The sequence below is a fragment of the Aquila chrysaetos genome, chromosome 11 (assembly GCF_900496995.4).
Source record: "Aquila chrysaetos chrysaetos chromosome 11, bAquChr1.4, whole genome shotgun sequence".
NCBI lineage: Eukaryota > Metazoa > Chordata > Aves > Accipitriformes > Accipitridae > Aquila > Aquila chrysaetos.
Window position 1 is genome coordinate 34,789,057 of NC_044014.1, and position 21,541 is coordinate 34,810,597.

Genomic DNA, 21,541 nt, shown 5'->3' on the forward strand with positions numbered 1-21,541 from the left:
CATTGATGTAGATCTAGGGTAGATTTAGACCAGATATAAGGAAGACATTTTTTACAGTGAGAGTAGTGAAACACTGGAACACATTGCCCAGGGAGGTGCTAGGTGCCCCATCCTTGGAAACTTCAAGGTCAGGTTGCATGGGGCTCTGAGCAACCTGATCTAGTTGAAGATGTCCCTGCTTATTGCAGGGGGCTTGGACTTGATGACCTTTGAAGGTCCCTTCCAAGCCAAACTGTTCTATGATTCTGACATTCGTTCCTCATACTCAAAATGGAAATCCCACTACTACTGACTCCCCCTCCCTAAACCCCTAAATCAGGGGCTAAATCAGGGTTGTATTTACAAAAAAAAAGAAAAAAAAAATTCTGGCTACTAAATATAGTTTTAAAAAAACACACACACAATTCTCTTCCCAGAAAGCTGAGGCCAGGTTATACCTATTTGCATGTGTCAGTCTTGTCTTGCTGCTTAAATGCTATTAATTGCCTTACCCTTCAGCATCTCCCCAACATCCCCCACGCAGCTCGCTGCTTTTTTATGACCGCTAACAAGACCCCGGCACCCCCGCCCCGCCCCCAAATCCCAACTACCGGGTGCCCACGGCGAGCGGGGTCAGGAGCCGGCTCCCCGGGAGGGGAACGACCCCGGCTCCCAGTCCCGTTTGGCCTCAGCCGGCCCTGAGCCTGTGCCTCCCGGTCCGGTCCTGCTGCCCACACCAGCCCCCAGCCCACCCCGGCGGCCAGAGCCCCCTGTGAGCCCGCCCGCCCCGGGGCGGCCCGGCCGCTCCCCCCCGCCGCCCGCCCCGCCCCGCCCCGCCCCGCGGCGGCGGCCGGGCGGCGGAGAGCGTGTGGCGGCGACGGCGCCGCGCTCGGCCTGATTTACGACTCTGCTGAAAACGGCTCCCCCGCCGCCGCACCGCCAGCGGCACTGCCACCGGCAACAAGTCGGGTGAGTGCGGGGGCGGCGACCTTGCGGCCGGCTGAGGCTCGCGTCGAGCCGGGGCCCGGCCCCGCTCCCCTCCGCTCCGGCAAGGCCCGGGCGGCGGCCGAGGCGAGCGGAGCCGCGTCGCGTCGCCGGGGCCCTGCGGCTGGCCGCGCCGGGCGGGTGCCTCCCCGGGCGCCGGGCGGAGATGGCGCGATACCGCTGAAGAATCACCGGGAAAGTTTCCCAAGTTCCCGGCGCGCCTGCTGGGCTGCCCCGGCCCCGGGCGGGCGCGGACGCGGGCTGTTTTCTCCCAGACAGGGCCCGGCGAGGAATGCAACAGACGGCCCGGGATGAAGGCAGGCACCCCTGGCAGGAGCCGCTCGAGAGCGTCAGCGTCTGCCTCCCCTTCCGCTGCCCGCGATGCGGCGACCACACGAGGTTCAGGAGCCTCTCTTCTCTGCGGGTGCACCTGGAGTACAGCCACAGCTACGAGGAGAGAAGCCTCCTGCCCAAGAGCAGCCCGTTTTCACCGCTGAAAGGCGCGGAGCTGATCTCCCCACCGGAGCCCGCCGCCCCGGGTAGCCTGGGGAGCCCCGGCGGCGCCGTGCAGCCGAAAGGGTCCTGCCTGAATTTTTGCGATGCCTCCTGCGAGAGCGTGAAGCTCGGGCAGCTTCTGGAGGTGGAAGCTGAGCGGCCCGTCTCCTACGTTGCAAACTATGTGCCGGCTGACTCCCCGAGCGAGCAGATTTCTAAACCCGGCCTCCCAGCCACTGACTCCAAAGCCTCCTTCGAGGCACACGTCAGAGAAAAGTTTAACAGGATGGTAGAGGCCGTGGACAAAACGATTGAGAAGCGAATCGACAAGCTTACCAAAGAGCTGGCCCAGAAGACAGCGGAGCTGCTGGAGGTGCGGGCAGCCTTTGTGCAGCTGTCCCAGAAGAAGCAGGAGGTGCAGCGGCGGGAGCGGGCCCTGAGCAGGCAGGTGGACGTGGCAGTGGAGATGATTGCGGCCTTGAAGCAGCGCCTCAGCGAGTCCGAGGAGGAGCTTCACCGCAAAGAGGAGTAAGTGGGGAGGCGACAGCTGATGGTTGTGCGCGGGCTGGCCAGCACCTGTGCCAGTGAAAGCTTCTGGGGGAGAAGGGAGGGGATGGTTCGGTTGCTTGCCGAGTATGAAAGGGCCTGGTGCTCACCACCTCCTGACCACTGTATTTCTAGAGTTGTAGCCCAGGTGACCACGTCCCCTGCCAGGCAGGGGACAGCTCCCCGAGCAGGTGGCTTTCATGCTTGACTGCCCAGTGACTAACTTTTACACTTTCTAATGCCTGTGTTGTGTCCCTGGTTTCATGGGGGTAGGGACAAGCAGAAGCTGTCATCAGCGTGTAATCTGATTTACACTGACACCTCTAATCTGTTATCTTTTTAAGAAGAGATGGGTGGGTAAGCGCTGGAGGAAGTATGTAAGAATACCAAATAGCACCTTTTCCCTCAAGTCGTCCCACCGTGGTCGGTCAGCAGGCTGCCTGTGGAGTGGGATGGTCTGCTGTGCAGCAGCAAAGCTGTGCTGGAGACAGTGCTGTAAAGGCCACGTCCAAGTCGGTGTTTTAGATGGACGCAGAACTGTGAAACTGGAATCGCTTACATGGGAATGGGAAGCAGATGCCGGAGTTGTTCTGACTAACCTAGGCCAGCTAAAAATATGTTTGTGATGCATCCATTAAAAATGTAGTGATAGCTGATACATTATTTATACATGAACTACTTAGTTTATTCAGCACTTGCTGAAACCTTTCAGGCTTTTCGGAGCAACACAACTTATTTCAGAGAAATGCAAATAAAGAGCCTTGGTAATGGAGTGCCTCTAAACCAATTCATCAGCTTACCAAAGGAAGATGAGAAGTGCTAGTTGCCATGACACTGATCTTAGAAGAAATAAGGAAGATGGTGTAGGAGTTCAGTGTAGGAAGTTTGGAGGGCTTTCATCGTTCCTTCCTGTAGTCTAAGGACTAGAAAGAAAAGATGATGATGGCTCCTACATCAGTAGGAGTCATCTGTCCTGAGGCAGTGCTATAGATTTCCCAGAAAAGGGGACAGCAAAGGTGGTGGGATTTGAGCCTCTGCAGTGTGTATCTTCCTTGAAGGGATATTCAGCAGAACCTCTGATTTTTGAAATATCAGGTGATCCCTGTGGAAGAAAAGATTGAAGGACTAAAGATGAAGCTAAAGATAATAGTGGAACTGAGACAGGTTTGAAAGTATGCTGGAAGGAGGCCATGAAGATAACTTACAGTTTGGAGCAGTTTTGGTATTGCCATCTAGCCAAGCTCCCCTTATGGGCTCTTTCACAGTGTGATTCATCCTACTTGATCTAGAAAAGTATCTTAGAGGGGGAGGGATTGCTCTGTGGAGATCCTTCCTCCATCTGCAGACTAGAGGGGGACCTCAGGTAAGCAGCCATCTTAGGCAAGATGCTGAACCTCAGATACCTAAAGTTAAGTGGTATGAGTTTTACCCCAAACTAAAGGCAGAATGTGCTTTTAAAATTCAAGGCTTGAGATCCACAGGAAAAACATGGCTGTCAGGAGAAAGCAGAAACCATTCAGTGGAGCAAAACCAGAGTTCTGCAGTGCTGCAGAAGAAGAAAAGAGTTCATGGAAAAAGAGGAAGGGGGTATAGAGTTATCTGGGTAGAAAGAATGGGTATGATCTGGGGAGGACAACAAAGGACACTGATCTGTGAAAAGAACAAGACAGCAAAAGTTGTGATTTTTAACTATATTAGGAAAAGGCACGAGGAAGTGGCCACTTACCCCCTTGGCAGACTGCTTACTAGCAGCAGTGGCAGGCTGTGGTTCTGAGGCCAGAAAAGACTGAACACAGAATGAGAGGAGAAATGGGAGAAACACCATCCTTCACACTAGGACATCGCCAGGCTCGGGAAGGGGGCAGGAGCTCAGATGATTGCTGTTACAGTTCTAGCCATCTCTAAAGGAGGAGGGTAAAGGCATAAGCAGATGAAGAGGTAGCTCCTACGTTGGTGTTACAGGGAAGACTGAAGGTTATTTGATTGATAAGAAACACTAACCAACAGAGGCAGCTGCACAAGAGACTTCACCCAAGTACCCAGGGTATTGCTCTTCTAGGATTACTGCGAGCTTGTTTCAGCTTTCGATAAAGAAGAATAAAAAAAAAAAATCAGAAGCAAAAGCAGCAATAGGAATGAGTGAATGGATATTACACAGTGGTGTGTTAATTTCTAAAGATAGATGGGCCTAATGCATGCTAGTGGATAAGATGAAAGACTATCAGCCAAGAGTACTGAGGGGGAAGAGGGGAGTCACAGCATGTTCTTGCATATGCCCGTGCCTAGCCCCACAGCATTGCCGCTTAGTAGTCACTATGAAGGTACTCTGAGGAGACTGAGATGGTAGGCAGGGTGTAAGAATAGGTAGAGTTCACCTAGGAAAAACTGAAAATATGTTATTTTTTTCTTGTTCAGATCATTCCTGCATTTCCCATCTTGGGGGATAACAAGGGATAGTGCCATAGAAAAATGCACTGTATGGCTTGTCAATTAAAAGGTCATTGTACAATTAGCAAATTGAGAAGGAAGGTGGGTATAAACAATGCTTTGTAAAAGCAGGACTAGTACTTCTAAGGGTAGCTTTTCAGATTTGAACCTCTAAAATTGCCTGGGATGCTTAGCTTTGTGCCAGCAGCAAGGAGGCACTGGATGGTATGCTGTAATAGAGGGGAGAAGAAAGGATGTTCATGACTTTGGTAACAACAGTGTCACTTGTCTGGTTTTCTCATGGACTGTTGGTAAATTCTGAGACCTGTCTACATATGCAGTCCTTTGTGTGTTCAAAAACTTATTTGGTGTGCTGAAAAGACTTTCTCCTTCAAAAAAGGAGGATCTCAACTTTGGCTTTGATTTCTGGAAGAAGTCCAGATGATTAGAAAGCCAAACAAGACTGCTTAATGGAAATTGCAGAAGCAGGAGTTCTCACTGCAGACTGTGGAAAGTCAAAGGCAGCCCTTAGGGACTGTTTTGATACTTGCTGACCTTCAGAAATAGATGCTTTCATCAGTTTCTTTGGGTGGTTTTTTTTTTTTTTTTTTTCATAAGCAATCTTGTGAATATGGATAACTTTTCCCCAAACTGGCATTGGTATTGAGCCACTGTAGCTGAAAATTTGTTCCTCTTTCCTCTTTATAGGAGGAAAAAGAAAACATCTTCTTCCATGAAACACTTGTTATCCTATTTCTAAGGAAGTAAAGGAAACCAGTCTTCCCTTGGTCTCTGAATGGTTGTCCCTGCTACCAGAGATCATGGAATATGGTGCTTGTGAAAGCAAGGAAGAGTTTATAATCAATATGCACTTGTAGATTTCAGAGAGACTGAGGTATGGCTACTCTAGATCAGTCTGAGGGTAAAAAAAAAAAAACCCCAAACAAAAAAACAAACAAAGAAAACCACCAACCCCACAAACTATCCAAAAGGGGGGGGGGGGGGGGAACCCCAAACCAACAAACTAGTCCAAATCTTAGATAAGGTCACAAAAACTCTTCTTCTAGAGAAGAAGGTGAAAACTTTTATGGGGATCCCTTCAAGTAACTCTTGGAAAATAACAATGTTCTGACAAAGAAGTTAGAGATGTTTATACTGGGCCCATATTTGAGTATTAGTCCATGTCCACCTACTCTGTTAGTATCTTATATGAACGGACAATCACTATCAGTGATCAAATTACTCCATAATACTGAAATTAACAATCCAGTATATTTCATTCTTTACAAAATGTGCCCACGTAAGCCAGGGACCTATCTGGGCTCTTAGGCTAGACCTGCTTCTACATGTAAGAAATAAGCAGATATGGAAGGTAGAAGAGGATGTATTTGCAGGTTTAACCATCACCCCTGACCTATGAACTGGCTGTGAAAAAAACAAACAAAAAAAAGTTGGGATTTAAGAAACTTCCTCTTTAGAAGGGTATACAAGAAGACAGAAAATAACAGTACAGCTGCACTTTGGGTGATGGCTCTGATTTTGGATCTGATTGTGAAGTCAAATAGGAAAGATAAGGGAAAGGAAAAATGTGTGTTGGCAAGAGTAATTTGGTTAGGAAGCCCCAAGAAGGCTTAGGGAGGAGAGATCTAAATTCTTTGTTGCTAATCAAAGCACTAATTTCAAATGACAGCACTATGAGGTTTTACTGTTGCCCTCTCATTCCAGTGAGAGGGAGCAGTGTTGGTTTAGGCCACCAGCAGGCACAGGGATGCCTGTTTGAAGAGTTTGTAGGCTCAGTAAGGTTATTTCTTTAGACTTGTCAGTTGATTATTTTTTGTTTGTTTTAAATAAAGCCTATAGCAGTCTAACAAAGGCAGTGACAAAGTGAAGATATCTTTTTAGTTATTTTACTTTTGTTCCCGTACAAAAATGGCTGTGCTAATATGCACATGGGTACATGCTGTTATATTAGTGTGGTGCCCTTGTGGAGATGAACTGTTTTGAGGGGTAGGAGAGGTGGAGGTACCACACTAACTATACTAATACGTAGTTGAAGTAGTATTACTCTTAAGCACAGAAAAGTCTTACAGCAGTCACTCTTGTGTTGCTTATTTGTGTATTTAGAAAGTCCAAAGGCCAAAGCTTTTTATTATTATTTGGAGAAGAAAAAAAAAAAAAGAAAACTGGATGTTCTAGAGAAGCAGGCACAGGTACCAAAGACAGGTCCCAGTTCACCAACCTGCCTCTGTTGGGCCCTGGACAGTTTTGATGAATGATGGCTACAGGGTCAAGCTTTCAGCAGAGCTGCTGAGCAAAGGAATGATTTAATTAGAAAATGTGCCCCGAAAGTGATTATTCAATGTTTGATGAAGAGGATGCAACTCAGAGTGAGTGCTGTGATCTTAAAGATAACACAGAAGCCTGCCCAAAGGGAATAAAACTGTGTTGAATAAGATATCAAGAAAACCATTGAAACTACAACCAGCTATGAACTTAACTTCTAGAGGACACAGAGAGGCTTGTTTCAGGAAGTTATATGAGCAAATGAAACTGGTAGAGTTTGATTTTCATTAAGTCTGAGCAGCGTAAGCATTTATCCAGTCCTCAACTGGAAGCTACCTTCAATGGTGACTTAAACAACTTCACTTTGTCTCCTGATTATAGGGTAAGAGCATTAATGTAGTACGTTGCCCTATCTCTGACAGTAATTTCTTTAACCAGTCTAATGCATTTGTTTTGAGACTGTCTGGTCATGCCTCTGCTCTGGCATAGCCTGGAATGCAAGGGCTATTTCAGAATAGCTGTGGTAGAGAGTAGTTATTCCTGCCAGTGGCTTCACCTTATATTTGCAATTAATGGAATTATCTGTGCAAGTAACATCTTGACAATGGGATTAAGAGTTGGCTTTTAGAGATCACTGCAATTTGTGCTTTAAAACAACAGCTTTCCTTGAAATACGAATTTCAGTTGTACAACAAAACAGTTTTGATTTTGCTCTTAAGTAGAATATGACCACAACTACACATTATTCTTCCACCCTCAGTTCCCTCTTCCCTGTTTCCTTTCATCTTCCCGCTCAAGGGATTACTCCCCACAGCTGTATTGGTTCAAGTGTAGCATGACTATCCCACAGAATGGCTCTGTGAAATAAAGCATTTTAATCTTCACAGTGTCACACCAGTAAGTTCAGGGCTCAGATCTAGAGCACAGCCCACTGAATGGGTGCAACTGGTAGGTCAATAACGTTCTGAGGAGTGGAGGTGTGAACCTCTTAAATCGAATATGCTGATAGTGGTGTAGGAATGTGAAACCATAACCTAATGATAGCAGCCTTCAGGCAGTAACACCAATGGGATGATGGATGAGGTTAGTGGCGTTAATACTTAATGAATGTCCATATTTTAAATATTTTCACAAGTAAATCACTTTACTACTTCCTGTAGTAGGAATTTTCCCATCTTCAGGTAGAATAAGTGTTTGGTTTTCTATTGATTTTAGGCAGAGTTATTCCAAATGAAGTTCTCTAAAGGGAATTGATACTTAGGTGCAGAACCTGCATAGAGCCTCATGCTTGTCTCCACCTACAGAGCAGTTGCAGGTGTCCAAGTTGCTGTAAATAGTCCTGGGACCAGTATTATGCATCTGTAGGAGGAATTGGTCGCAATGTGAGAAATCATTAGCCCTTCTTGTCAGCTGTTAAGGAGCTGGAGCTGTCCCAGCCTCTGCATCTATTCTGTGTATCACACACTTAACTGCTGAAAGCCATACAAATACTAAGGGTGTCTGCAGAGTCCACAGGCCAGCAACTGCTCCAGTAAATGAGAATTACAGCTCACTACTCCTGCAAGGAGCGCTGTATAATCTAGTGGTAAAGGCAGAAGAATAAACGTCACCTAGTCAGTCTATGATTTATAACTTTATTTACCACATCTCATGCTGTTTCATGACAACAGCCTCCATAAAGAAGGTTTCAGGATAAGTTTCAAGGCAGGCTCTCTGCAGTTTTTCTGTGAGGGCAGCTAGGCTGCAGTTGGAATGCAAAAAACCCACCAAACTAGTTAAGTCTGGTTAACTATAACAGGTTAACTCCCTGGCAGTCAGATTAAAATAAAAGCTTTGGCAGCAAGTTTTTCTTGCCTACAGTGAGTCCTTCCCTCTGCACTTGTTTTTTCAGCTGAGCACCTCTGAGTTGCCTGCTGCACTGCAATAAGCTTCCCCCGCACTCCTCTGGCTCTGGGAAGAGCTCTTCTCTGGCAGTCTGGCAGTACAGGCACCTCCTGCTCCTCTTGGACACCTCCCAGGCTGCATCCCCCTTGTCTTTCCCTCTTGCTTGCCTCACCCTGTCACCACAAGCTGCTGGCAGTACAAAGTGCCCTCTGCTCTCTGGGCAGTAGCAGTGATCCCTCCTGAAAGGTTTTGTCTGACGAGCACCTAAGACAAAGCAAGAAACCCAGCTTTTTCCCTGCTGCCCAGTCGTAGCCCCTTAATAAAATGTTTTAATTTTTAATTTAATTTTAATTTAATTAAATTTTAATTTAATTAATGTTTAATATTAGTATAGTAAACTATAAGCTAACGGATGAGATTGCTCTGCTATCCATTACAGAAATTTACAGAGATCTGAGCTGTGCTAAGCATCATCTACTCCACTCAGAAAATTTAGTGGCAGGATCTAGAGCTTACCGTGCTACAGTAAGTGCCAGGGTGCAGCTGAGTGAAAAGGGGCAGGAGGCTGTAGGCTGATGGGCAGAGAGCAAACGGAGGAGCAGAGCAGAGTCAAAAGAGATGGTGTTGAGAGTGGAGGAGTTCATAAGGGGAGTTAATAACTCTACATAACCTTTTCTCAGTATAGCAGCAGTGCTCCAGGTTTAGAATAGTAGCAGAGACCTCTCATTAGAAAGGGCAATGCTTCAGGTCTGAGCCAGGCTTTAACGAATGACTCCTGTTTCAGGTAAGCGCTGCTGACAAGGCTGTCAAGATAGAGCCCAGTGGGCCCATGCTGCTGTGCTCTGGTTTGTGCCTCTACCAAGTGGGTCCCAAAATATTCACGGGCTCAGCTTCCCCCTGACTTTATGAGGAGCAGCATCTGATGTCTGTGAACATCCGTCTTTCTACAAGCATAAGAGCAGAGAGTCAAAGATAAAAATTGTATCACATAATCCCAAAAAACTTGGCAGAGGCCTTGAGAAATAAACTGAAAGTAAAATAAAGAACATAAGCAAAAAATCATCACAGATATCTAGAAATAGAACTGAAGGGAGAGGGTCATCAGTATGGCTAAGAAAAAGTCTGGGCAAACTACAAGAGACAAGAAAGGCAATTAAACAGATAAACAGTGGCTGCAGAAAGCTACATGAGTTCTTTGAACCATTTCCCTGTTGTTCATGGTGGGAGGAGGGTAAAAATTGTTCTGGGAATGCCCTTCAGGTAACCAAGGCATAGCCGTGGCACGGAGCGAGCTCTCTGAGGAAGAGGTGTTGGAGCAAGTAGAGAGACTTATCAGTAGTCAGTCCTCAGGGCTTGATGTTGTTCTTCTGAGAGATGAGAATGAAGTGGAAACAAAGAATGTAGCTGAACTGACAGAAGTGCTGCTTATCAGGACAAGGCATGTGACCAAGACCTAGCGGGTGGGTATAATTCTGGCTCCTGTATTTCTAAAGGGAATTTACAGGGTGCTGGTACCATTTCAGCCCAAAGGAAAATTTTTAGATAAAAGTTATTAAAGGCAGGTTCATAGACTGTAGAGAGGCAGCTAAACAGAGAAAAATGGGTAGAAGTGCTACTACTGCTGCTAATAACTGTTCCTACAGATAATGGCATGTAGCATGCCAAGTTATCTTGAGTAGTCTAGAAAGCAAGGAAAATACTAGGGAATTTCTTGACATGATGTGTCTGTTCTCCTCCTGATAGTCATCTAAGTCTTCCAGAAAAAACACTGCTTCCCCCTGTCCCCCTTATGGCACAGCTCACTAACAAGATATTTGTAGGAAAGGAAAATTTGTGGGTGATCTATTAATGCCACGGAGCAGGCGATTAATGAATGCTTTTAAATTACCTTTGCTGAGACAATTACAAATGTTAGCCTTCTTGAAACTATCACCCTTTTAAAAACAAATGCCAGGTACTCAATGTTTGTGGCCTCCTGCTGCAGCGAAACACAAGCTGACTGTGGCCCCGGGAGGGGTGTCCTTTTGGTGTCCCAGGCTGGCAGCTCCCCACTCTGCCCAGCCCTCCCACTGGAGGGCCAGCAGCCTGGCGGGCCATGCACACTTCTTCCTTACCCAAAGGCTAAGGGATTTGGAGCCAGCCTGCTGAGTTTCTGTCCTTTTGAGCTTCCTATCTACTGTAAAAGAGGAGCCCAATGGAGTGCCAAGGGCTTCACATTGCTTCCACACTAACACAAAATCAGAGTGGCATCATGAAATCAAAGAAGTTACAATGCTGTAAGTGTGGTGAGAATAAAGCCCTAAAATTGTCCTTAATGAGTTTAGACTGGCTTCATCCTAAGCATTCCTCAGTGACTTTTTATTACCAGGTTGCTCTGGGCAAGCTAATAATCACAGAAACTGCAGAGCCTTGAAACGCAGTGGATTAGCTGAGCTTAACAAACAAGGTACCTCTCTGTTTCTTAAGCCAGGTTTTGTGGGTCAGTTAATATAAACTAATATTCATCGATGTTCTTCATCCAAACAATATGTGCTTGTTTCTACCTTATTCCTACTATTAGATCTGCCATGCAAACAGCCTCTTGGTGCACTCTGCTGTGGTATAGAGCAGGCAGACACAGCCCAAATCCTAAATGGTGAATTTCCATAGCTGACCACTTGTGCCTAACTCTTCTTAGGGCAAAACAGCTCACTGTTAAAACAACTATACTGAGTTAAACCAATTATCTACAACTATACTGAGTTAAAACAATGAAATGCAGAGAAACTTTGGATTTGTTATAAATAGGCCAAGCTTTGAAAGGTTATTTCAGCTACAAACTGTTTCCTAGTTTCTGCTTAAAATGCTTTTTCCTCAAGTGATGCATTTCTACCTAGCAATCATGCCCTTTCTCATTTGGCAAGCATTGGTTCCTCCAACTCCCACCCCTTCAGTTTTATACAAAGCAAAAATTAACATGGTTTCATTGGCAGAGCAAGAACTGTTTATCCAGGCATTTATTAACTGGGGAAGTCCTATGTGCTCAGATTTGCCATTTTTCATAATACATGCTTCACTCTGCAACCAAACTTCTCCCGCCCAGAAACTCCTGTGATATCAGAGGTCCAAATCGTGGCCGGATTACTGATAGTAAACTGATAGTATGCAGAGCAGTTCAAAATGAGCTTTGTCTCAGTACAGAGCTGGGACCTTTCACAGTCAGTGGTGCTATCTCTTTCTTCCGCTTGTGTTAGCAGACAAGAAACATTTCTAAACTCCTGACCTAAAACTTGCTCTTCCCACGCACATATTCCTTGGTCTATAATCTGTAGATTATCTGTTAATCTCCCATGCTCCCACTAGCTCCAGATCATAACACTGCACTTTGACGTACTTGCAGGATCACAGCCAAAATGAAATTTAATGGCCACAGTAGCTCTTTTAAGTTAGGAGCCACCCCAGTAGCAACATTAAACTACCATTGTAAGATTATGATGAACCAGGAAGATGAATTTGGGGATTCATCCGTTTCTCTTCATGTTTCCAGGCTGATACTCCCACAGGTAAGTGAAAAAAAAAAAAAGAGAAAGTGGCTGTAGCTGTCTCCAGATACCTCAAGAGGTGATTCTTAATGATGTTTCTACCCTGTGGACCACTAAGGACTATTTCCAAGACACCTAATAATGTGACAAAAAAACCCAAACCCACTGCCCATAAACTTAAATTCAGCATTCAGGTTTCCAGATCTGCACTGTGTCCACAAAAATGACAGAGGTAGAGGTAAAGGACAGTAATTGGCCACCATGGGCTATCACCGTGAAAAACAGGAGAAAATTCAGTAATTTTTTGACCAGGGCCCTTTGCATTATTTAAATGTGCTCTCTGTAATGTTTCCATCTTGCAGAGAAGTTGTCACTTTCAACCACTTCCTGGAAGAAGCAGCAGAAAAAGAAGTGCGGGGAAAAGCCAGGCTCCAGCACTTCATTGAGAACCTGTTGCAGCGTGTGGATCTGGCAGAAAGGCAGCTAGAATATTACCAAAATCAGCAGATGGTGTGCAGCCACACTGACGCCAGTGAGCATATGGTAAGCCAGCAAAGTCCTTCTCTTCATTGTCACCCACCACCAGAGGGAGAATACTTGAGTTTGAATATGGGTGGGCTCAGTGGGTCAGGCTAATTGCTACTCCAGACAGATCTGGATTTGTAAAATGTTTCTTTAGATGTGTTTTATTTATGTTTTAAACTGCCATTTCACAGGAGTGAAAGGAGCAGAGAGTGTAAGAACAGCAATAGCCAAAGATGGCAAAGGGAGAGCAGAGAATAATGAAATATTTGCCAGATATTTACCTTTTTTTTCCAGCTTTGGCTATTGCTGCTGTTACCTTTGCAACAACCACTTTTCCTTTATGTCACAGTGACTTAGATTTTTTTGGAGATGTCTAAAGAGTCTCAGGAAAGGTGTGGATCCCTACAGAGGACATGTTAGCCTGCTGGCAAATCAGCTTGCTTTCTGTAGTTACCTATCATGGGAGTCTTAGTAACAGTGAATGGATTCCCACAGGCCTGTTCCGCCACAGGTTAGAAACCAAAGCTGTCTGAATGTTGTTTTTTAAAATACATTATTTCTTTAAAAGCCTTCATTATTAGTACTTAAACTCAGTATTTTCCCTACAGTACATTACATTTACATGGCAAGTTTTAGCCACATGAATTCCAAAGAACTTTTCAGTTTAAATGAATACCCTGTGCTGCCTATGCTAAGTAATTGCTCATCCTGGGATGTGAGAGGAAAGGCATTTGATCATGCACAGCACTGAACAGGTGTGCAATGGTGGAAAGCAAAGGTTCCTGTAGCCACTTGGAAGACAAAGAGCTTTAGGTAAGACCTGAATAAATGTAGATGTGCTGAAATCTAGCACAGGACATCTCAAACAGTGTCGAGGGGGACCGTAAAGATGGGCCTCAGTATTAAATCATCTCCCCTGCTCTTGATGTGTTTACTGGGATCCCTGGCTCAGCAGTGTCCCTTGGGGAAGGCACTAATTTTTGAGGTAGCTGCCCTGCATTCTGAGTGACTTCAGCATTCCTCTAAGGTCATCCATCCAAATATTGACCAGCCTGACCTTCAGGAGGTAATTACAGAAAAGCACACCATGAGATGGCTCCAGACTCCATCCAAGACAGATGACAAGCAAAGTTAGGCTGGGCAAAAATCCATCTGCAAAGTGTGGACAATACCAGGGACAGAGGGAACATTTACAAGAACATAATCATTTTCAGATGCCAGATCTGACTTGCTTGGCTCAGTGACTTCATTAAATGATATTCAAAGGCTCAGTCTAGTAGCACTGATGGGAGATCAGTACAAAGAACCGATTTAGTACCCAGACCACTTTAAGCTGGGCTGGCATTAAACACCTCCTTTCCTGACCTCCACTAAAAGAGGAACTAGAAAAAGTGTTTCCACACTGTGAACCAAACTGTTGTAAAAAATGAAGTCATGCAAAGTTGTGCTGGCTCTGAGGCTATGCTGTCCCTAGGTGGTCTCAGGATGTGGGGTAGGAAGGGAGAGAAATGCTTGCGTTCTCGCCCTCTGCCCTTCAGTGCTACTGTAGGCAGAGCCAAGGGCTCGTAGCTGGAGTTTGCTAGCCGCTTGTGTAAAGGAAATGTATCACTGCAAAATTAAAGGCTCTGAGAGAAAGTTCATTTAATACAGCTTAGTCAGGCACTGTCCCTTAATTATCTTGAACACAATAATTACTTCTCATTGTATCCATACTGCTTAATCTAATGTGAAAGATCTCTGTTAAGCCCACACTTCTTGAGCAATTCGATTATCGTTATGATAAAAATAATGGGGAAATATCCAACCACTAACTCATATGTTGCAAATTTTAAAAACACATGTAATAAGTTGGAGGAGTAATAATCTGTAAAAGTTGGGGGGGGGGTTTCAATTTCTTTCATGAATATTCTTCTACTTTTAACAGCAGGCGAGAATGGAAATATGATTTTGAAGACTGCATATATTTTATCCCTGTACTTTAATTATGTTATCATGTAATACTAATATTAATAACCTGTTTCTATTTTCTTTGCAGTTTACAGACATTTCATTAAATAAGAAACCCAGATGCCTGTACGTATAGCTTTTTATTTTTCTTTTACTTAAATACACTAACTTGACATGCTTGCATTTCTGCTTTTGCATTTCACCTTATCCAAAAGCCTGAATCAGGTTGGGTTTGGATCAGGTTCTATACCCGAGTGTGATCTATATTTATGCCATGTAGGGGAGGAAAAACAGATTTTTGCTAAATCAAAGCTAAAATCAGATATTCTTTAAAGAAAAAAAAAAGAATAATTTTCTGTTAACTGAAAGACTCCTCCCTGCTGACTATAATAGCCTATTGCAAAGCTACAGTAGCTGAATCTCTTCAGCAAAGACAGGCCAAGTTTCCGCTGAAAATATCTTTAACATTCTGTAGGTAGGAGAGAGACAGTTGTCATTTCCTAACTGACAGTAACACTGTTGACTTAAAAATCACGTGTAATGAAACAAGTGCCCCGACAAAGCATGGGCACTAACAATATCTCGCGTTACTCAAGCAGGTGTCCTGGGAGCAGCAGAACTAATTGGGGCTGGTTTCCCCTGTCTTTGCAAATTGGTCATGAGTCCCAGCAGCTGGTTCAGAGCATCATGTGTGCTGCCTGGCCAAGTGACAGTCAGGCAGCACATCCTTCTTCAGGGCAACCTTTCTTAGTGGGAACACAAGTTTGGGTCTTTTTCCCACTGCCATGAAACTTGTTGCATCACCACAGGTCTTGGACTTCTGCGTCCCTGCCGGATTTGTTTGTGTCTGACCAATGGGTTCAAGAATTACTGGAAGACTAAGACACGCATGAACAGATGGATGGGCTGGAAAATAAACCAAAATTACAATGTATAGCCTACTGGGTTGGGGGTGGCCTTTTTGCTCTTTGAGTATTTTCTGTTTTTCATATATCATAGTCCTAGCAGGCAACTGATAAGCAGTATTTGCATTCATAATTAACAGCACGGAGCTTTAGCTTTGTTTTTTCTACTTTTTATAGCTTTTTTTTTCCCTACTGATTTGAGATTCTGGAAAAACTTGATTGTCCGAAGTAGTCTTTCAGTTGACTGTGTATACACTTCTCAGGCTTCTAGATGTCTTAATATGACTGGAATCAAGGAAAATAGAATTAAAATATAACCAGTGAATTCAATGACTCGGTGAGATGAGTCCTTCCACCTACAAGTCTTTGGTCTAAATATAGTGCAGTTTGGTAAAACCCATTAATTGCTGACAAATAGTTGGAGTTCAAAGGCATATATGAAATTGTTTAGAGGTTTCTGTTTAACTACTGATATACTTTGAAAAGACATTGTCAAAACTAGAATTTAGTAGTAGCCTTTATTTGGAGTTACCACATTAAAAATATCCCAACTTGTCTTACAAAGCAGAGAGGATATGGGAGAGGATGCTCAGAAGGACGGGAAAGTTTTATTTTGCTCTGCCTGTTCTGTGGATGAATCCAGCATTTGCATTCACCACACCAGCTGTTTTTAAGAGCTCTAACTCAGCTCAGTACATAAAACAAGGTTTTAATGATATGTACCAGTCAAAAAGATTGGGAAGTGTTACTACCTATCCAGAAAATGCAGTGTAATCTCAGGGGGTTTGGGGCAACTGATGGCTTACGTTGTTTGGGATCAATGGCAGCACTTGCAATCCCTCTTGCTCCAAAGCCTCCGCCTTGCTTCCCAGTTCCTTTTCTCCAATTTCTCCTGGGTGTTTTCAGGAAATGCTCCACTGAGGGCATGGCAGACCTTTGCTGATGCTCACTAGCCATTTCTCAAGGGCACTGAGATTTGCCAGCACATCTGTGCCTAAATCAACTTTAAATGCCAGCTCCCATTGTAAAGAAGCTAAGAATTAGGCCTCTCAAGATCATGAGACCTGTCTTGAAAAATACCTGATGTTTCTGAAATGCAGCAAGAATAGGATTCTTAAGTGCCTGTGGCAGTGGGCTGCATTTAGTCACATCATTTCAGTCTTTCTCCATAATGCGACAGATTAGGAATATGTTTGAGTAGTTCAAACTCTCGCAGTCACTTGTATTGAGGAGCTGCTGCTTTCAGTGAAAAAACATTTCCCGCATCTGGAGCTGGCAGCACTGCATTTCACGTGCAATGACCTGCATCTTTCTCCGTCTTGGATATCTTCTTACCCTGACTGTGAATTAGGGACAGACGTCCATGTTCTCTACCATAAACTCGTTCAATTTAAATAGAGTTTAGCTCTTTTAGGCAATCCCCTCCAATCATACTAACCTAGACCTTCTTCTGGTTTTAATAGCATCATTCAGTGCAGCAGAGGAGTGACTAACATCACCTGCAGTAACGCCTGTGTGTGCTTTGGGAGTAAACGATGTAACTTTTTTGCCATAACAACATCTGAGAAAAACAGAGCACTGCATCTTTTAACAACAACTAAGTAACGGACTGTAACAAACAGTGCCCATGAAGTGATCATAATCCAGAGCGGCCAACACTTGTGCATTTACAAAAGTCATTTCTAACCCCCAGCCAGTGGTCAGAGCCCAGGCCTGCACAAGGCCAGCATGGCACAGTGCCTGCAAACTCCAGCTTGGACCTTCACAGCATTTTCCCCCAAAAAACTTCCTGATAGTGAAGTCTGGTTGGCAAAGCTGCCAGCCAGGTAAAACTGTTCTGTAGGTAACGCTCAGTTCCTGTGCTGTCAACTTGCCCTCACTGCCTTCCACCAAAAAATACAGAGGCTTTCGTGACACCCTTCTGGTCTTTTAAAGAGCAGGGGAGAGTTTGCACTGTACACACATGAGCAACCACAGCTTTTTCCAAAACTGGCTTTGTCAATTGTGCAATATTGTTGAACTCCCAGAAGAAGTAATACTACAGATACATGGTTTCCAGAAATAACGAGCTATGGAAAATAGCCCTGTGGGAACCCTTAAGAGATTAACTTGTACATCAGCACATCTGTTCTTCAGTCACAGTAGCTGGGCACACATGAGCTGGTGCCTTATATTCATAGTGCTGCTGTTGCACTACATGTATCTGCTGTAAAACATTTCAAGATTATGTTAAAAGGGACTGTAATGATCTTACCTAGCTAAACTGTGGAACTGCAGTTTCAACGTAAAATTTCAGAGCAGAGGGCATGGTTCAGCCTTTGCAGCACCAGGCTGTCACTCCACCTAAGCCCACCAATTTCAGCAAATCCTGCTGGGCTTGAACCATCACAGAGAGAACAAAGAATTCAGCTTACTTTGGCTTTTAAGCTTTCATACCCTTCTTCCCACCAATTTCTGTATTCCCTTTTCCTCTTCTCCCATTTCAAATCAAAGCCTAAAAGCAAAGCTAAAGTTTCCCTAGATGGGTGGCCAGCACAAAGGCAGAGCCTGGAGTTTACGGAGCTATTGGCCATTAGCAGCAGCAGTTCCCTGGGGCCTGGCCGCAGGCTAGGGAAGTACTGAGATCCCACCAAGAAGGTCCTGTAGTTCCTGCACCCGCTTTCTACTGTTACTGGTGCTGTGTGGTCTTCTAAAGACCATGGAATGTTCATTCTTTGCAGAAGCCTGCCGTAAATATGTGCATCTTTAAAAATCTCTGTAGAACACCAAGTTATGAGAATATAGAGAATATAGTTATGAGAATAAGGTCTCAGTGCTCCAAAATCAGCAGAATGCTATCTGAATAAAAGTGAACATGCGTGAAGAGTCCACCAGTAACACATGTAGGGTTCTTAGAGTAATGGATGGTTTTAAGTATTGAGAAGTGTAATTCATCTTGCAACTCTGTTTTTAACTTTCAGCTTGGTCCTTTAAAGCAAGGCTATTTCTGTCTTCAAAAATGTATGCATTTGGGACATTTTGGGGACGTCTCACTTTGCAAGATTGAATAATAGTTATTAATTATCACTGTTATTAATTTCAGGAGCCGAGGAAGTCAACACACTTCGTATAACATCCCTGACGCAAAGCCTCATTCCTTTCAAAAAGGAAGAATCTTGTTGAAAAAAGCAAAGGATGAAAAAAACAGCTTGCAGCCAGTGAAATGCTTCTATGAACCTGTTGATTGCTCAAGAGAAATATGGAGAGCACAAAAGAAAGCTGAACCAGTCTGCTCTGCCAGGAAAGTAAGCGCAAAATCAAAGATGGGTAAAAAGGCCAAACCGCTATAGGAATGGTTAGCAATATATAGTAATGCCAGAGCTTGGCTTCAACAGAACAAATACTGAATGAAGGTAGTCATCCTACTTTTTGCTATCCATCTGGCCATGCCAAAACATATCAGATATAATATATAGAAATATATACAGTATGGAAGATTTATATTATTTAGTAACACTATTCCTTCTTTGGGCACTATAAGAGAAGTGACATTTTATTCAGTTTACATGGAGGTTTTTCTACTTATTCATTCATTTATTTATTTATAGAGCTTATTTTAAATGACTGCAGTTATCTTGCTGGGCAGTACTGTGGCTGTATCCTTAATTATTTTAGTGGCAGCATGTGGCTTGGTAATTTATTTTCCATCCGTGCTGTTGCTGAAGTTCCAAAGAATCCATTTAATTGGCACCTAAATATTGAATCTTTCAGCTTAGGTACATATAAGATCAATGGTTAACTGTTGCCTGCACAGACATACTTAGATGCAGAAGATTGCTACCCTGGATTTTCGGCCATAAGGCCAGTCAGGCACATTTCCATGTTTTATTACATACATTAAACTACTCAATCCTGCCAGCAGCCATGTTGTCTGTTGGCACAAGTTTGGGCTGCTCTGGTGTCTCAAGCACAGTTTTCAAATTCCAGAATCTTTATGGCTTTGCCATAGGTACCAGCCTCTGGTGTCACTCAGTGAGGATACCAGAAGCTGGTACTGCAGCCCTGACAAGCATAGACTGCACTGAGCCAGAGGAGAAATTTCAGTACCAAGTGTCAGCAGAAGGTTATCAGCTGTGGTACAGCAGATGAAAGGCTAAAGCAACCTTTTACATTGCATGGCACCTCGTTCAATGCCTGTGCTTGGTTTCAAGCACGAGAGGCCTAAAATGGCTATGATCATAACCGAAACCCTTCATGTTTTTATCTCTGAAGAATCTTGACAGGACTGAGAGATCCCTGAATTTCAACTAAAAAACCGAAGAGCAAGGAAGTTAGAGATGATTGCAGGACAAGAATGCACATGTTTACATTGGTTTGTGCCAATTAAAAGGATCCTTATTTATCAGAGTATTTATCAAGATGATTTTTTGTGTGTACAGTTTTTTGGTAACATGAATCCTCATGCCATGTTTACAGATAAGAACATCCTGTTGACGTTGCTGATGAAATTTGTTTTCTCACGAAAAAGAAAGGATAGGTGAGACAAGTCTGTGTAATTTATTTTTTAAATACTCATAACAGATGTAAATTGTTTATGTGGAAGGTGATTTTTACAGTATGTGTACAAAGATTTGTGAAAAATGTTTTTCATTTTTTATGACTGTAAGCAGAACTGAGTATTAAAAGACAGTGTATCACTATGATTACAGCTGCAATAAGCACCTGAGTTGCAATATTTTTAAAGCAGAAGATGACCAATCAGTCAGCTAGGATCAGGTAACTACAGATGTCATACATTTGTCAGTGTACAGAGCTCCCAGAAAGTAGCAGAGTAAAGAAAGAGAGTATTATTCCTCACTTATTTTAAATATTGTATATGGAACAATCAGATATATGTTTAAAATTTCTCAACACTGTTTCAGTAGAAAGTCACAGTGTAAAACCAGTTCAGGTATTTAGGTTGTAATGACATTTTAATATTTATTTAACTATGTCACAAGGCCACACTTGGCCTTATGCTAGGCATTGTGTGTGTTGAAGAGGAGTTGTTAATTGTGTTGCATGGGTTTGGGTCAGATTGTGTGTTACAACAACTTTCTTAGGCTAGCCACAAAATAGAAATATCCGTGAGTTTTTTCTATTGCTTTCCACATTCTTTTACAAACCTGAAAAAAATTACCCTTTTTGAAGATAATAAAGTAAAATATATTCATCTGTTCCTTTATCCACTTGACACTGAAAGAATATTTTTATTTTTAAAAGCCTATCTACTCTGTTAGTCACCAAAGTTAAGTGTAACTACTAGTTCATAAATTAGATGTTTATTTTATTATTTATCACGCCAAAATCTTGACTGTAAGTTGTCCTTTTGGGGGAGGAAGAGAAAAAGAGAGTAAAAGTTGCATGTTCTTAAACTTTTCAAAGCCTAAGTTACAGTTACTTGCTGAAAAAACGCCAGGTTAGTTAATTAGAAAGAAATTGGATTGTACTGTAACCCCAGATAAAAGTTTTTAGAATATAAACATTCTAATAATAAAGATATATTTCTCAGTTACTGTGTCATTTAACTCTGTAAAGTACAACGTTTCTTACAAAAGCCTACCCAACAGCAGAGAAAAAGACAAGAAACGGCAGCCCTGCTTGGACTTCTGCTTATTCCTCAGATAAAACACCATGTCAGTGAAGTTGGGCCATGATCTTTCAAAGCATTACAAATTAACCTGAAAGACAGCTACAGCATCTTGCCCACATACCTTGCACGTATCACCTGCCCCTTTCCTACTGTAATGATGCTTGAAAATTATTCTTGAGATAACCCACATGGTCCAATAACCTGCCCAAAGCAGAGGTAGGGGGAATGGAGGGAAGGCTCAGGCAAAGGGGCTCCTGGGGAAGGTAGGTGATACAGCCTCCCTCACACATTGCCAGTTGCTGAGTCATCAATTCATCAGGTATCTCCCTTGGAAAGAGAGGTTTTCCCATGGGGGAACCAGGTTCCTGTCGAGATGATAGTCCTGCTGTAGAAGACTGGATGAGGAGATGAGGTCCCTCTGACACCTGAGAGCC

General features: G+C 43.6%; 1 protein-coding gene across 3 annotated transcripts; it reads left to right on the forward strand.

The window, feature by feature from the left end:
• Positions 1-826: 826 nt before the first annotated feature.
• ZNF365 (zinc finger protein 365) lies at positions 827-21,025 on the forward strand. Of its 3 annotated transcripts, XM_030030917.2 has the most exons (5): positions 827-1,986; positions 12,482-12,662; positions 14,680-14,717; positions 18,579-18,780; positions 19,952-21,025. In XM_030030917.2, exons 1-5 carry the CDS (start codon positions 1,256-1,258, stop codon positions 19,967-19,969), a joined length of 1,170 nt encoding a protein of 389 aa, XP_029886777.1. In that variant the 5' UTR covers positions 827-1,255; the 3' UTR covers positions 19,970-21,025. The 3 variants fall into 3 exon arrangements, with proteins under 3 accessions (XP_029886777.1, XP_029886776.1, XP_029886778.1); XM_030030916.2 differs by having other exon boundaries at positions 18,579-21,025; XM_030030918.2 differs by lacking the exons at positions 18,579-18,780; positions 19,952-21,025 and adding an exon at positions 15,401-15,826.
• Positions 21,026-21,541: the final 516 nt, after the last annotated feature.

Bases quoted from the DNA above. Each gene is read 5' to 3' on its own strand.
- ZNF365 (XM_030030916.2), top strand. From the start codon at position 1,256: ATGCAACAGACGGCCCGGGATGAAGGCAGGCACCCCTGGCAGGAGCCG. The intron at 1,987-12,481 runs GTAAGTGGGGAG...TCCATCTTGCAG, and splicing joins GAGCTTCACCGCAAAGAGGA to AGAAGTTGTCACTTTCAACC. The intron at 14,718-18,578 runs GTACGTATAGCT...TATTAATTTCAG, and splicing joins AATAAGAAACCCAGATGCCT to GAGCCGAGGAAGTCAACACA.